The sequence below is a fragment of the Chaetura pelagica genome, unplaced genomic scaffold, assembly GCF_000747805.2.
Source record: "Chaetura pelagica isolate M959 unplaced genomic scaffold, ChaPel_1.0 scaffold117, whole genome shotgun sequence".
NCBI lineage: Eukaryota > Metazoa > Chordata > Aves > Apodiformes > Apodidae > Chaetura > Chaetura pelagica.
In genome coordinates this window covers 1658969-1675011 of record NW_009954185.1, presented here as the reverse complement: position 1 = coordinate 1675011, position 16043 = coordinate 1658969, and the positions used below count along the sequence as shown (strand labels likewise).

The following is a 16043-nucleotide window of genomic DNA, read 5'->3' as shown; positions in this document are numbered from 1 at the left end:
AGAGTGTCCTGATTTGTCAAGAACTACATCAGCTTCCTAAAAATAATTACCATCATCTGATGTTTTGTCTCTGGCTTTATTCCACAGCCTAATGAGCAGATCTGTGCTTTACCTGCATCAGAGTAGCATAATTTGTCTTGCTGCCTGTAACTCAGAGTGAGCAATGACATTGTTCCAGATTAACTGGAAAGTGACACAGCCCTGTCAGGTTCCTGGGGTGCGTAATCCACAGTTCAGCAAGGGGATGATCAGAGAAGTGGGTCTCTGCTTGGATGTGTGACTGGCCTCGAAGCTGAATCTGCTTCAGGTGGGGGCTGGACTGGATGAGCTCCTGAGGTCCTTTCTGACCTCAGCTCTTCTGTGATGACCTTCTTGAGACGGAAGAAATAGGCCCATGAAATCTGAGCAGTAGTTACAGTCTGTGACCCCTTTTTAGGTTACAGTCAAGGTTAAGAAATTCAGTTTAACATCTTTCATTTGTGGACCCGGCTAATAGAATTGTTGCACATTTTTCTCTGACACAGAGCATATGCAGGTGGGTAACAGGATTCATTGACAAGGTAACCTGGAGAATATTGTAACCAGATGCAAGATTTTTGTTTGTGCTCCAATGGGGAGTCATGCAGACATTCCTGCACAGAGCATCATGCCTTAGCTTGTGGCATGGAGCCAGAGCTAAACACTCCTGTTTCACAGAGCCCACATAGAGCTTAGCTCACACTTGCCATCCATAAATTATGTAGACCTTCTCTCCCTGCCCTAATTTACCTTTTCATATCTACACTGACATTCCTGAAGCTTCTTTTCTTCTGAGGAACATGCAGAGTGCTTACCATTGTTTTACCTTTCAGAGCTAAAAAAAATGTAAGCATTATGAAAAAACCTAATCAACATTCATTTAAAGAGACACAGGTAAAGTAATCCACTAGCTGATCTCTGCAGGCATTTAATTCCACAGGTTGAGTGTCTGTTTTTCCAATGCAACCCCAGAAATAATCAGATTTTTATTTAAGAGCAGTAAGTAACTTCAGTATCTCAGCTTCATTCTTACACTTTAAGACTACTAAGAGCTGTGGGTCATGGTCTGTCACTAAAAAGGTAATTTTCCCTAGTTTTTAATAGTTAACACTTTCATAATGCCTCTTCATCCGATAGCTCTCAAGTACTTAACTGAGACAGGCTTCTAGGCAGGTAATGGGGTTTCTAGGTTACAGGCTAAGTGTAATTGAAAACTGGGACCTTTTATGTTTTGCTTAACAAAAACAGGGTTAGGAAGTGGTTTGCTTGCATTCTTCTAATGCAAAAGCATGAGAAGAGTATTGCTGGTAGTATAAGGCTTTTTAATCTAGCAAGCTGGTACACAACAGAAGTCCAATGACTGGAAATTGACATGAGCCTTTAGAAAATAAATCGAGTTCCATCTTGGGGTTTTTTTTTCCTTTCTCTCTTTTTTTTTTCTCCATCATTTTGAAAGGTTTGTCATTAGAATGTCTCAGGAAGAAAAGTTGCCTTCCCCATTTTAAATAAAGTTTAAGCATCTTGCTAAGAGCTGCATTTACAGATGCAGTGCAAGAACTCAGCAAAATGGGACTAAGTCTGAAATTGAGACTTGCACGTAGAAAACTAAAAGTAGGTACCTAAAATAGTAGGTTACTATGGTAGTCAGTGGGGAGGCACTCCTCACCTGCCTACATGTAGGTGTCTGGCACCATTTGTGATGGAGTATCTAAGCTATGCACATGAGGAGAGGAAGCTCTTTACCTGTGTGGCCTCCAGTGGCTGCTGGAGAAGGGCATGTTTTCCTCATAGGTCCTGCACCTTATCAAACAGTCCTGTGCAGGTTGTTAAGGTGCACTAGAGTATTTCAAGCAGCAATGGGCATCTGTATTCAGGCTACTGAACTAGAAACACACTAGGTTTCTACTTCAGTTTGAACTGAATTGCTGTTCAGGAGCCATTTCGTTGATCTCCATGGATGATAATGACAGCCTAGATACTTAAATAGTTGTTTCACCTTTCCTGACATTTTACTGCCTTTGTTATGCAGAAGGTCAAATTCAATTATCATAATAATTTACTTGACCTGAAAGTACATGATCCAAGTTGAAGACAGAAATGTTCACACTTGTAATCAGAGGGAAGAGAAGAGATCTCATTCCTGAAGTGCTCAGTTAGAGGAGGTTGATTTTGTGTGTAAAATTCTTTATCCACAATTGAGCCCTGATACTTAGAGTTGTGTTTATACCATATATTTCATTATCTTGTTGATAGAAGTTTTATAAAAGTATCTGCTTCAGGTGAAATTAGCATCTCTTAGAATAAATAATATTAGCATTTAATGTTTTCCCAGCACTGAGGTAGTCTTTAAAAAAAAAAAAAAAAAGGTAATGATAAAATAATTGCTCTTCTCAACAATATTGGAATGTAAGATCTCACAGGTGTCTGACAGCTCAAATTTGCAACCCAATCTTGGTTTAAAGTAAGAAATTACTCTTTCAAAGCCCTGTGATTTGAAAAGGAAAAAAAAGAAAAAAGAGAAAAAAACAACCAACAAAATCAACTAACAAAACCAACCAAACAAATGAAACTCAAAAACCCAACAAATACTACTGCCACAAAAAATCCTCAAAAACCAAAATAACTCCATCCTATGAGACAATATTAACAGGCATTTGCCTCTGCAGTGCATGCTGTTGCTGGTGATGGGAAGGCAGCCTGCTGGCCACAGCAGCTGTGTTGCTGTGTCCAAGAGGTCTGGTGCACTGTAGCTGCTTTGCCCTACAGATTTGTGGTGTTTGCTACAGTGCTGCAAGAATGTAATCTGCCCATGAATGTGTCTCAAAGCATTTAGGAATGGGAAGGCTTGTAACAAACAGCTTTGTTAGTGAAAGGATGTATTGGGGATTACTTCACCCACTGATGAAACATGATAGTCTCCAGGACAAGATGCAGCAGCTGGTTAATAGTTCACAGCAGCACCATGGGAGAGGTGAGGAATGGAGTTAGCAGTTGGAACAGCAGGGGTAATGTAAGGAAGTTGGTTGCAATTACCCAAGCTGAGTTGGCCAAGATGCATGTTTTGCACCCCTGCTTTTGGAAGGGAGGAATAACCAAAAACTTCTTAGGCTCTTAGTGATTCAAATTAGCTAGAATGCTCACTGTACAATGTTTCAGACTGTGCTGTTGCCTCTGCAGATGGTGTCTTGGGCTCACCTGTTTTCTCTTGCCCTCAGGCTTTTGGTTCCTATTGTGGATCAGGAAAAAATCCTGCCTGTGGTATTATTTTTTTTTTTTTTCTTCTCTTTAATATGTTTCCAAAGCTCTCATTTAGACATTCAAATTAGAAAAGGATGGAAGATGGTCATTGCAGTTTCATTTGTATTTAGAGATGCTTCAGGCAACTCAGTATCCAAATAGGACCCTCTGCTGACAAGTTTCTCAAGCTGGAGGTCATTCAAACTCAACTAATAAAGCAGGTTGTGAGACACTGGGGCTTGGAGACCAAGTGTGGATGAGTGCTTAAGGTGTGAAATTAGGAAACAAGATGTTCTGATAATCAGGGAAACTTACTCAAAAAGAACAACTATCACAAAGACTTACTGTTACTGTAGCTTAATTTAGCCAAATTACAACTGGTGGGATTACTTAGTCATCCATGCTATAACTGCATGCTGCAGCTTCCCCTTGTCACCAAGCCTTTTGCTGCTTCTGGCAGGAAAGAGAAGAATAATGTCTTAAAAATTATCCTGTACCTCTGGGGGGGTTGCTCTCTGGGGAAGGAGAGCAGTCACAGTAACTGTAAAACCTGAGGTAGAGCTCTAGATTTTGGAAGTATTTACTAGTGGCTGTGCTGCATTGGCTCTGGCATAGAAAGTCCTGCTGTCCTGCAGTTGCATATTGCATCTCCTGTTTTCATGGTTCATGACTATGGTGGTGTTTCTCTTGTCTGTGCCTGAGGTTTTATAAGGTGAAAGCAAATGAGTGAAAGATCTATATGTACTTGTGAAACATTGATAGTTGTATGTGGGATGGTTTGTTACGGAGATTCATTTAAAGAGTTTAAACAATCCTTTGTTAGTAAGGTACATGCTGAAATGTCTGATTGCCCTTCTGCAGCAAGACACATTCTCTGTGTAAAGCATGAAAACTCTTCCTATTTCGTATTTCCTGTCTTATCAATCTTATGTATATATATTATTTTTTTTAACCTGTAACTGCATCTGCTTCCTTTCTTAGGTTCCTTACTTTCGTTCCAACTTGTGCCAGAAAGAATTAGAGGGATTTCCATGCATTTTTTAACTCTTTTTAATGGAGCTGGATGCTTTATGGGAGCTTTCTTTGTGCAGACAGCCCACGCAGGCACTCAAGGTAAGAATATGCTCATGACTGGTGTTCCTGAGCAGTTTTCTAATACTATTGACTTGGAGAATTAGGCAGCAGAATTAAAGGGGATGCCAAAGCTTTATTGATTTGCTCTCACAATTAAGATGGAATTAAGATAGGAAATAGCCTTCCAGCTGTATTCATCCAATTTTAATGAGTCATCTTAGTTTTGATAGGTAGAGTAATTAGAGGATGGCATCTTGCAGGAAGCCCTCACCTCCAATCTCTATACTTCTCTTCTGAAAGACAAGAAAATAAATTGACTAGGAAGCACCTTTTTATGTTCATGAAGTATATTCATGTTAGCCACGCTTATGTGGAAGCCTCTGGCCACAAGAGCAAGATTAGTGCTTCAAAGAATGAAGAACATGCCTTTCTTTCTTTTCTACAGTGTTGCAGGGGAAAGGAGGTAGGGTTGAGTGTTTCAAAGCTGTTTAGAGCTTTTTTCCACTATTTTTCCCTTGCCTTCTTTACACTTCTCCCCTTGCCCAACCACTGGAACAAACCAGATTCTGTGACAGAATCTTTGTGTTTTTGTCCTTTTTGCTGAATACTGCAATTCCCAGAGAACTTAGTGTTTCAAAAGGAGTTATTTTGGATTCAGCTGTTGAGTAGTATTTAGTGTTATTTCTGAACTGGTGATTTTACTAGGTAGCTGACTTTCAAGATAGGCCAAGTGTGTTTTAGCCTTGTTTTTCTTTGCTGATGAATCTTTGTTCAATACATAAAAGACTTGTTTCATAAGTAAATTTAAAAAATAAAGAACTTGAGTTATTCAACTGGAGAACAGGTATCCCTTTGTTCACATATCTGAAATAGTTCCCCTTGCTGCAGCAGTACTTTTAATCCACTGATAAACTTTGTTGTTACTGAGTTACAGCAAACTATTCCCTTACAGCATAACTGCTGGCCCTAATGCATGACACAGTTGCAATTAGCTGCAGGATTTTGTAACCTGCTCATGTTTTGTTTTGGGGGTTTTTTTTGTTTTTTGTTTTTGGTTTTGGTTTGGTTTGGTTATTGTGTTCTTTGGGGATTTTGTGTATTCCTACATGAGGAACCATGTGACTAAAAAACAAGAGGAACTGGGTGGGGTTTTTTTTAAGTATGACAAGAAATTTTCATTCCAACTTGCAAGATCTGAACAAATGGTTCTTTGACATGCAGTATTGTTTTTAAGTTAACAACTCAATTGAAATGTTTCTACTAGGTATAAAAACATCACCTAGAGATAGGTAAAAAACAGGAATGCTTACGCAAATGAATCATGCAAAGAATTCTTAAATACCAAGGCATCCAGGATGAAATGCAGAGCTCCCTGAATTTCTGACACTGTAATAGATTTTTTGATTATTTTTTTTACCTTGGGTAATGAAACTAAGACTTCAAGAAGACTGTTTCTTACTACTTCCTTTCCATCTCCCCTAAAGTATGGAAATTATTTATTTTGATAAGGTTGAAATATTTTGTTTTAGTAAGAACAACATTTAAGTGCAAGTCAACTTTGTGTATAATTAAATATTTATCAAATTATTTAGCATGATGTCATCATCACAACATTTTGACTATGCTATGCCACTATATATGCAATTTATTCCTTTTTAGAATATTATTTTATGGAGCAATAGAAGAAATAAAGCTTTGCACTTGGTTTGCAATGCAGTACGTTTTTGTCTATATCAAACTGATTTTTTCTTTAAGTCTGTATAAAAATATTGAATTGACTAAAAAATGAATTGTTCATTTGTTGCCAGAAATAGTTTTATCACAGCCTTCAATCTCTTATCCTAGCTGGGAACAAAAAGCCTAAACTGTTCAAATCCTCCACAGACTGTAGTTGCCATCTTATAACTCAGGATTTTTTAGAAAAAAACTGCAAAGGTTTTCTGGCTAAAATACTCCTCATTTTTATGAAGTTGGGTGGCAAATGTCTCTACTTAGCTTTGAAAATAATAGTGTAGCTTATGCCTCTACTTATGTTGCCAGACCTGCCATTCCTGTGTATGGAATTGGCAGCACTGTCATCCAGAGCAAGAGTCACTTATTATTTCCAAGGGATTCAGCAACAGTCTGTGTTCAGATTAAGGTGCTGTAATGGGACTGGAAAAAGCCCCTACATAGAGGGAGTCTTCTGCAAAACTTGAAAAGCTTCAGAGAAAATACAGTGAAAAATATTTAAAGTTTGATTTGTTGCTCTAGTTAGAGGCATTAGGGACTACTTTCCCTGTTAGTATGTAAACAACATATTACTGGACTCTCACATTATTTAAAAAAAATAATAAGTGGAATCTCACTGGGTGTCTCTGCCCCATGTTCCCTGCTTGAATGAAATCAATCATTCCAGGCTACCACAATTCATGCAATTCACAGCTTGTAAATAATAGAGATATTTCTGTGTTTAAATTTGTGCTATAACACTTCAGATTGAAGATTTAGAGTGTTCCTCTTCTCATCCCAGCTAGACTCTTGTCCTGCTGACTCATAAATCAAAGTATGCTTGGGATCACACTTCTGAGGCTGGGTATAGGTTATAGCAAAACCAAAGAGGTATTTAGCCTTGGTTTTGTTTTCTCCAAGTTTGATAGGAAATGTTATATACAGAATTACCATGTTCCAGCTGCATTTTTTCCCAGATTCTTCCATTGTGTTTCTTATAGTGTTTCATGTGCTTCAGATTAAAGCTTAAGGTCAGCAAAATATTTATTTTTTTTTAATTTATAAAATCTAACTGTTATCTATTGAGTCTTCTAAAGATAACAACACTTCAGAGAATAAAATTTTCTCTCTTAGGTCAAAGTGTGTTTGAATGACACAAATTAAGCTGTCATTACTCACATTTGGTAATTTTTTTCAGCTCTGTTTAAAGAGCTTGTACAATATTCAGTATCGAGACAGTTTATGGAACTGAAGATAATGCAATTTTTCTAAATAGCTCTAATTTATTTACATTGCAAAACCAAAGTTCTTCCTCTTTTGCTGGAAGATTGTTTTTGTGGAATGGTTTTGTGTAATTTAACAAGGCTTAGTGTGTCACTCTTGGGCTATGGCTGCTTTTGTCTTGTCCCATGATCCTTGTTTCACTAAAACCTGAGCCAAGACTATTTCTGGTTCTCCCATCTCTAAGCAATGAGACCATGTTTGCCACAAAGTAATTCAGGATACAGTGCAGTAGATGGTTCACGGTGTATTTTGAAGTGCTGAAGCCAGAGGGTGTTGACAAAATTTAAACATTTTTATATCCTATTTCATGTCACTAGTTTAGAATTTTATTTGGGTTTTTATTGACAAAGTTGATCAGATATCAGTCAAAGCTGCATTAATCATTTTTAACGCATCTATGGAGGACGGTGTGAATATGATAAAATAAGACTTTTAAAAAATCTGACGAGTGCAAACAGATGATGGGTGACAGTGATATTTTCAGTACAAGCTGGGAAACTGCTTTCTTTTGGATCTCTTACTTCTCCTAACACCTTAACGGAAGAAGATGCAAGACAAAACCTGTCCTCCTATGCCAATCATTTCAGACTACATTTCTCTAAAAATATTAATATGCAAAAAAAGAAAGGAAAAAAAGAAAGTCAGAGGGAGGAAACTGCCCCAGACAGTTTCCCTGCTTGTATTTAGACAACCAGGGGTTTTGTGTGGATTTCTTTTATTTTATTTTATTTTTTTTCAGTTTGGAGCTGTGTGTGATTCTAAATACCAAAGCTGATAAATCTAAAGGATATTTCTTGCAGTCCAGATGGTGGTGTCCACTGGTGCTTACTTAGCTAATAAGGATTAGAAGCAGACTGAGACTTTAATTTGGATATGATTAAACACTAAATATATAATGAAGTTATGGAAGCCTTTTCTAAGATATTAATTCTGTTTTTCTATAATCATAGTCTAGGTTGCAGGACATCTATAAAAATGCAGGACTCATGCAGAATAGACTAATTACTGACATGCGACTGTTTTGCTTTTCACAATACTAAGATAGGATGATGTTATGCAGTACAGAAACTGAATGCCTTCCCATGCAACTTTGGGCTTTGTTGTGAACCCCTTGAGAGGTCCAAGAGTGCTATCACAGGAACAGATACCTTGTGCGTGCTAGTATATGGCAAAGTCCAGCTTACAGCCCTTTCCATGTCCTCTTTCACTGCTAGTATTCCCAGCAGTTTGTCACTGTCAGTCATCTATCAGAAGCAGCACAGGCAAGTGGCTTTGTCCATGTTCTATTCCCTGCTTCACTTGCTTTTCTGCCTGTCTTAATAAGATCAGATGTTTTCTCTTGATGTTGTATAATATTCCTCCTTTTTGTATTACCTGAGTATTTTTTTATATAAAATTTGATAGGACTGCAAAAATGTCAATGACAGTTTACCAGGCACTTTATTTCAGTGACGTATGGTATAACAGGCTTGAGAAGCTAAACTTGCCTAAACTTAATATTCTAATTTGTTCTAAATTTGCCATGAAATGCATAACCAATTCACCTCTAACAATAAGAAAAGGGTCTTTAAAATATATACAGCTAAAGGGAACTTCTGTTTCTCTGTGGTGATTTAAGCTACAAAGTATTTCCATTGTTGGAATAAAAATGGAAATCAGGAGCTTGTTGTAGAAAGTTAATTCCCAGTGAGCAATTATCTATGTGACAAACCAACCTTGTAATTGGCACTTCTGTTGGTAATCTCCATAGAAAAGTAAAGGATTCACAGTACCCAAAGGCAGTGTCTTTTTGGGGGAAGTGAATTGTTAGCATATTGCATGCTGATTTAAGGATGAGAAAGTGCTGGACTCTTCAAACACAGTAGTGCCCAGGGCATCTTACTCCAGCAAAACCAAACAAACTGGCCAAATAAGTTCCTGATGTTCATGGATAAGAGTAAAACACTGAAAGTATGAACCCTAAGCCAGAACAGTGGAAAGTGCTGGAGACCACAGAGGGCTTCTGGAGGGTACTAGTTGAGTAAGGGGTGAAAGCATCTAAAGGGAGTTTTTCTGCCTGAAACGCATGGTTGATGTTTTAACACTAATGGCTGTTCTCCCAAGGCTTCCTGCCAGCAGAGGATTCTCTGTGCTGTGAGTTTAAGTAGAAGTAGATGTAGTCCAGATTTATCCCCTCTTTCATGGACAACCAATTTCTATTTAAAAAGAAGGAAAGAAAGTTATAAATATTTTTGGCTGAAAATAGCAAATGGTTGCATTAATCTTTGCTGTATCCACTGAGAAAAATATGTGTAGGCAGTAGGATAGCATCTGGGTATTTCTAGGACTGCTGCTACCCTGTAGAGACCTTATCACTCTAAAACTATCTGAAAAGAAGCTGTAGTGAGGTGGATGTTTTATCTCTTCCTAAGTAACAAACAATGGGACAAGAGGAAATGACCTCAAGTTGCATCAGAGAAGGTTTAGATTAGATATTAGAAGAAACTTCTTCACCAAAAGGGTTGCCAGGGACTGGAACAGGCTGCCCAGGGAAGTGGTGGAGTTACCATCCTTAGAGGTATTTAAAAAATGTGTAGATGTGGTGCTCACGGTTTAGTGGTGGAATTGGCAGTGTGCTGGGTTAATGGTTGGACTTGATGATCCTAAATGCCTGTTCCAATCAAAATAACTCTATGATTCTCTGTAGAGAAAGGAACCCCTGACAAACCTTCTTGCGCCTCAATGAAAGGAAAAGAAAGCTGTGTTCCTACCTTTGCTTTGTATAGAGCAGAAAACTAGAGAAAGAGAGACCATGTTCTATGGGAGCTGAAATCTTACTATGTCCCATCTGATTTTGGCCCTGCCTATGCTGTTGCTCCTTTATAATACAGGATTTTCTCAAGGCTTTTTGTTATTATTGTGGCCTCATTGTTTAAACAGTGGCAATTACTAAAAAAAGCAGAAAGGAAACAGAGCAATAATGTTTGACTCAGGCCATGGAGGAGACTGGTGGTAGAGACAGAACCTGCTTGTTAAGCAACCTGTGCACCTGGGTAAGACCAGCCATTCCCACTTTCAACACTTCAGCATGGTGGCCTTACCTAGCATTAAGTTTTACTCCTTTCTCTTGGAAGCTGCTAAATTCCTCTTTCTTTTTTTTTTTTTCTTTTCTTTTCTTTTTTTTTTTTTTTACATCACTCAGCACTATGTTTCAGTACATATTTTCTGTTCAGGTTCCATTGTAAACACTATTCCATTAGGAGGCTCCTGCTGCTCATATAGTTACCCTAACTGATGTAAATAACCTAGCAGACAAGTGTGAACTCTGCTTTGACAAACTGTAGCACTGAGCTCCATGCCTGCTTCCTCTTTCATCAGATACACGTGCTCTCCCTCTGTGACTTCTATCAGCCACTGGGGGATGTGAAATGAAAAACTACCTGATTGTGAATTATGACAGTAAAAGTTTATAAGCTACTAAAACGAAGTTATAGCACCTAGGAGCTCAGTCAACTGGCAATGTTAAATGATACGTTTTAAAACTTGCTCTGAGATAATTCTACAAAAGAAGCCATGCAGGCAGAGGTGAGGTAGGGCTGCTCTGTGGCAGGTAGAGAGGTAACATGGTATGGAGCAAACTGTGAAGGAGTTAAGGAAAACTGCTACACCAATGGCAGTTCTTCTCTGTTAATCCCAGGGGAGCTGAAGGTAACATCTTTGAAAATAAAAGTATTTACAACACTAAGATGTGGAGGAAAAATAAAAATGTAAATATATATATGTATGTATATATGGGTGTAATCCTTTGACTGTTGGCTTTTCTGGGCTGTGGAGCTGCACTTTCTCTCTAATTAGAGAATTTTGATGAGCTAAAAATGTCATTGAATGGCTAATGATGGCATTAGTGGCTGAAAGATCTGTTCTGGCTCTCAGGTTTGTACAGCACAGCTATGGCAAAGAAGTCTGATATTTGTCCTCTTGCTTTTAGTTCATTCAAGTGGTGAATAGCCAGTCTTATTTAGATGGGTAGGATTTAATACCACTCTTTGAGGGTACAAATAAAGGCAACTTTGGGCACATTGATTCTGGTGTTTTAGTTCAGATTAGGAGTGTGGAACAGGTCTGATACTAACACCCCTGAGCTGTGCACAGCAGCTGTTTCATGCTCTTATTACACGTTTCTACGTATTAATCAAGACAGTCTCTCTTCTTCAAAGACAAGAAGTGTCCTGTATTCTTAAACTATTCAAAAGTTCATTATAACACTGTAGATTTACTGTGTCTGTTGTAAGTTCTTTTTCACTTTGGTTTGATGTTTTTGCTGTAGTTGATTATGGTACTTCAGGTACTGATTGTCTCCAAATGCAGACTGACTGGGGCTGGCTTTCATTTTAAGTATCTTGATTTTCATAGATATTTGTCAAGTGAGCTTGTTTGCACAGTGGTTGCAATGGACAACATCAAAAGCAATGTAATTGCAAACTGAAGCATGCCAGAATACAGGCAAGGAAGAATGGGTCTACATAGGTGGTACTGTCCTCTGCCAAATGGAGTTTAAACTGCCAAAGCATCCTAGACACTATTAGCAAAAGCCTTGGTCGAAAAAGGTCTAATTCATACAAATAAGCACCATATGCAAGACCAGGACATGTTGCAGACTCACAGCTAAAGGCAACTATAAAGAAATTTAAAGTAAAACAGCAGGTAGCATCTTGGTCATGGAGCACCATTCAAGGCACTGAATAAATGCTTTTTATGTTTGTTTTTTTCCTCTTAATAATGGCCTGTTAGAAGGATGAGAGATGTGAATAATTTCTACAGACCATCTTATATTCTAGCTCTTCCTAAAATTTTCACATTTGATATTAATTTGTGCACAGATAATATGGAGGGAAGATGGCACAAACACTGCAGTAGTAGCTGTGCAGAGTTAGGGTTTTCCAGTACACTTCAGATTTGTTAGGGGAGTTCATTAATGATCTCTAGATTTCTATTGCCTGTGTGCAACACAGGAGCAAAGTATACTGTATAGTCAAAAGATGCTGTGAGAATGAAGTCTGTATAAATAGCTACAGGAGGGGTTCAAGCACCTGCTGTGATTCTGTCTTACACAAAGTTATCTTCATGTCTTTCATGATGAGCCATGTCTCATCCTGCAAGATAAACTAATTCTGCTTCAAATGTCTGCTTTGCCAGGCAACTGGTTTCCACACTTACTGCATGAAGGTAAATTGGAGAGATTCTTCTTCTTCTTGGCTTCCTTAATGATGGTGAACACCCTGGGGTTCTGGACCATTGCACACGGGTAAGTATGAGAATATGAAAGCATGATGTTTCATGTGTAGATATGGGTAAAAATTCTTACAGAACCTGTGAGCTGGTTTTTAATAAAGAATTGGTAGTAATAGACCATGTGTCATAGTTCAGGGTTCAAACTTCAGTATTTTCTGTCTGCCTTGAGGAGAGAAATTTCACTGTAAAAGTTATGTGATGAGGTTAAGGAAAAAAACCCAACAAACGACTGATGCATTTAGCCTTCAAAATTTACAGACTCTTTATTAATATAAAAAAGCCTTGAATAAAAGAAGCACATCCTATCCTTCACTGAAGGACATGAATATGTTGGGAAGGAGTTTAGACCATGGCATCAAGATATCTTAGTCATGGCAGTGACCTCCACTGCACTTGGTTTTGTACCAATGTGTAGAAAATGTTGCTGTTGTCTCAACAAGCATTTATTTAAGTATAGAAGAGTAGGTGAAGGGTTTGCAAAAAAAACCAAAACAGACCACCACTGGTTAATGCTGTTTGCAGTTATTTCAACAGAATAACCCTGAAATATTTTCTGATATTCTGCTGGGCAATAAGATACAAAACAACTTTCTGCTGGTGACAATGGAATTGCTTCATTAGCCCCCCCACAGGAAGCAGTTTTCTGACACCCATAAAAACTAGCTTTAATGCCTGTAAAATGCAAAGAACTCAAAACTTCAATCCTCTTTTACATCCAAGGTGGTTCACAAGTTGGTCTGCTCCTGTATCCAAGAAGAATTAATCACAGCTAACTTTCTGTTGTCAGTGTTACAACTAAAGGTCCTAGTCAAGAACAAGGAGGTTCTGTGCAGTTCTAAGGAAATGCTTCAGAAACATTGATGAAATTGTGATTTGATAATGACAATAACAGGGAATTTCCAAGGGCTCTGTACTTCTAGAAGTCTTGAGGAAAATACTGCTTTTTCTATTACAAATAGCACTGACTTCACAGCACTAAAGATTACCATAGTGCCTTGTCAATTATTTCAATGTAACCTAAGGCATGGTGTCCAACTATTCTGGTGGCTAGTACCTGATTCTCTTCTTTTAAATGTGACCTGAGTCATTATTAGAACTGTTTCTCCTGCATGTCTTCCTTTTATAAAATGGGATTTTATTCTTCTGCAAAATGAAATATTCATTTCTGACATTTACCGACGGGAAATAAAAAGTTTTAATTCTCAGAAAGTGACCAAATAAATAATTTGGCCACAAATTAACATATTTTGGGAAAATTAACATATATGGGGAAATTTGTTGACCTCCAGTCTTCCTAAAAAACAAACAATTTTTTTACATTTTATTTCAAATTGATATTTTACTTCAAAATCAAGGTACCTCAGTTTTCAATAAGACAACAAAAACCTACATGAAATATGCTTTTGTGGTCAATTGTAATTGTTGCACTTTGTGCTGAATATTGATTTCTCCTAGGGTGTAGAAAAAAGGGTGAGGACTATTAAACACCAATTTAGATGCGGAGGGAAATCAGGCTTTGAAACTGAATTAGAAAAGAGATACTCTAAGACCAAAAAAGGCGTGTTTCTTTCCTAAAATTTAAGATAACACAGTACAGCTTTTATTAACACCTGCATCCCATTTGGCACTTCTCATCCTGAAGTTCTGAAAGTTTCCAGGAAAATGCATATCATTATATATTTTTTTTTCTGCTTAGAAGTCCAGAACTCAGAAGGCACTGTAGCTGTAGAAGCAAAATATTACCTAATAAATAATGGGTGAAGCTAATCCCAGAAATAATTATTATTTTAGTATTTTCCCTCCCTATCCTCTCTCCTAGATACAACAATCTGCACCAGGAGTACACCAATGATTTTGGAGGAAGTCTTCCTGAAGCAAAACTTTTGAAGCACGAAAAAGACACCAAGCATTATGATAGTGTTCTGGAAAGTTCTCCTATTTTGTCTCCTATGGAGAAAACTTGATAAAACTTCACCCTTGTTTGACCAAAGGTTGATTGTGTTACCAACCAGCTTTCCCATGATTAAGTACATAGCGTACTTAAGTGGAATTGCTGATGTATTTATGAATTATCTTAGAAAGAATTATTATTTATAAGCTTGCAAAATAGCAGTTGTCATAGGATTTGGGCCTGTAGGATGCTGCACTGTCATAATATATGTCAAGGACAATGAGAGCCCACTGCTTGGTATGGTTGATGGAGAGAAGCTTTTAATCTCTATAGGGAAATAGGTACCCACATGCATTTGTACTTAATAATGGTTCAAATTTAATAAACTAGTGTATAGATTTATTTAGCAAATTACTTTGTGATAGTATCATTTACAGATAATTTTGGATTTTGCTGTTGGCTAGTTGATACTTGCAAAGGTGGGAGACTTTTGTGTTATTCTTCACTCTGCTACTTAAGTGCTACCCAGCTTTCAGCAAGTTGCTTTCTACCTTAGTTTCTACATTAGTAAAATAGTCACAGTGGTACTAACCTTATTTGCAAATTGTTTTGAGATCTACAGAAAATACACTAGAAATCAGTATATTTAGTATATATAGTAAAAAGTCTATCAAGTATGTTATGAAACATGGGTGCTGAGGCATATAGTCTTTTGTTTGGCAAATGTGCTGTGAAGTGTGTCATTCCTAAAGGATGATATACAAAAAATTGCTGTTAGAAGAACTGGAGACTAGAATTTATTTACATCACAATTACTTATTGTAGCTCAGTTGAGGAGGGTGAAGGGAATTAAGAAAAGAAGACCGGAAAAGGGGAGATGCATTTGGAAATGGCGGGGGGGAGGGAGCATGGTGTGAACATTAGTCAAATGCATTCTACTTTAAAATATCTAAACAGAGTCAGACTCTCCCAAAATAGGCTGGCTTAGATATTGTGAGCAATGCTAATCTAGGAATTAAAAAAAAACCAAAACAAACAAACAAAACCAAAAAAAAACCCACCCTTGTTACTAAAAAGAGTGATAATAGAAGTGGGATCCTTATGTGATAAGGAAACATATTGAACACAAAAACTAAAGGAGCACTTTGATACCTAGGTGCTCGTATGGAAAGTGGCAGTCAAGCCAGAATGCTAAGTATGAGGAGTGCTCTACCACAGGAGAAACTGCATTAAGGCATATAATGCACTGAAGTGATACAGAGGTCACAGACAGTGAAACAGAAGGTAGTGTTTGAACTGAAACTATGAAAGAGCTGGTAAAGGAAAGACTCTTTCCACTGTTAACCATATGTAATGCTGTAACTTTGTTTTGGGCACTGTGAGAGGAGGAGCAAAATGTGATAAATACATCTAAGATGTAGGAAGGCAGGCAGGTTGGTTGGATCTCACTAATATTTAAGTTTTAAAAAATAAATTACAAGAGAATATTTAAAGCCATGGGATAACAGAAAAAAGTAATAAATGCAGCACAGGTGTATCAAAGGTAAACTTGCCAAAC

At 37.6% G+C, this 16043-nt stretch overlaps 1 protein-coding gene across 1 annotated transcript in view; it reads left to right on the top strand.

The window, feature by feature from the left end:
* SLC15A5 (solute carrier family 15, member 5) overlaps positions 1-14558 on the top strand; it is a 34726-nt gene extending 20168 nt beyond the window's left edge. The window contains exons 7-9 of the mRNA XM_010003005.1: positions 4237-4368; positions 12499-12607; positions 14414-14558. Of these exons, the coding sequence (XP_010001307.1) occupies positions 4237-4368; positions 12499-12607; positions 14414-14558 (386 nt within the window). The remainder of the gene's footprint in view (positions 1-4236; positions 4369-12498; positions 12608-14413) is intronic.
* Positions 14559-16043: the final 1485 nt, after the last annotated feature.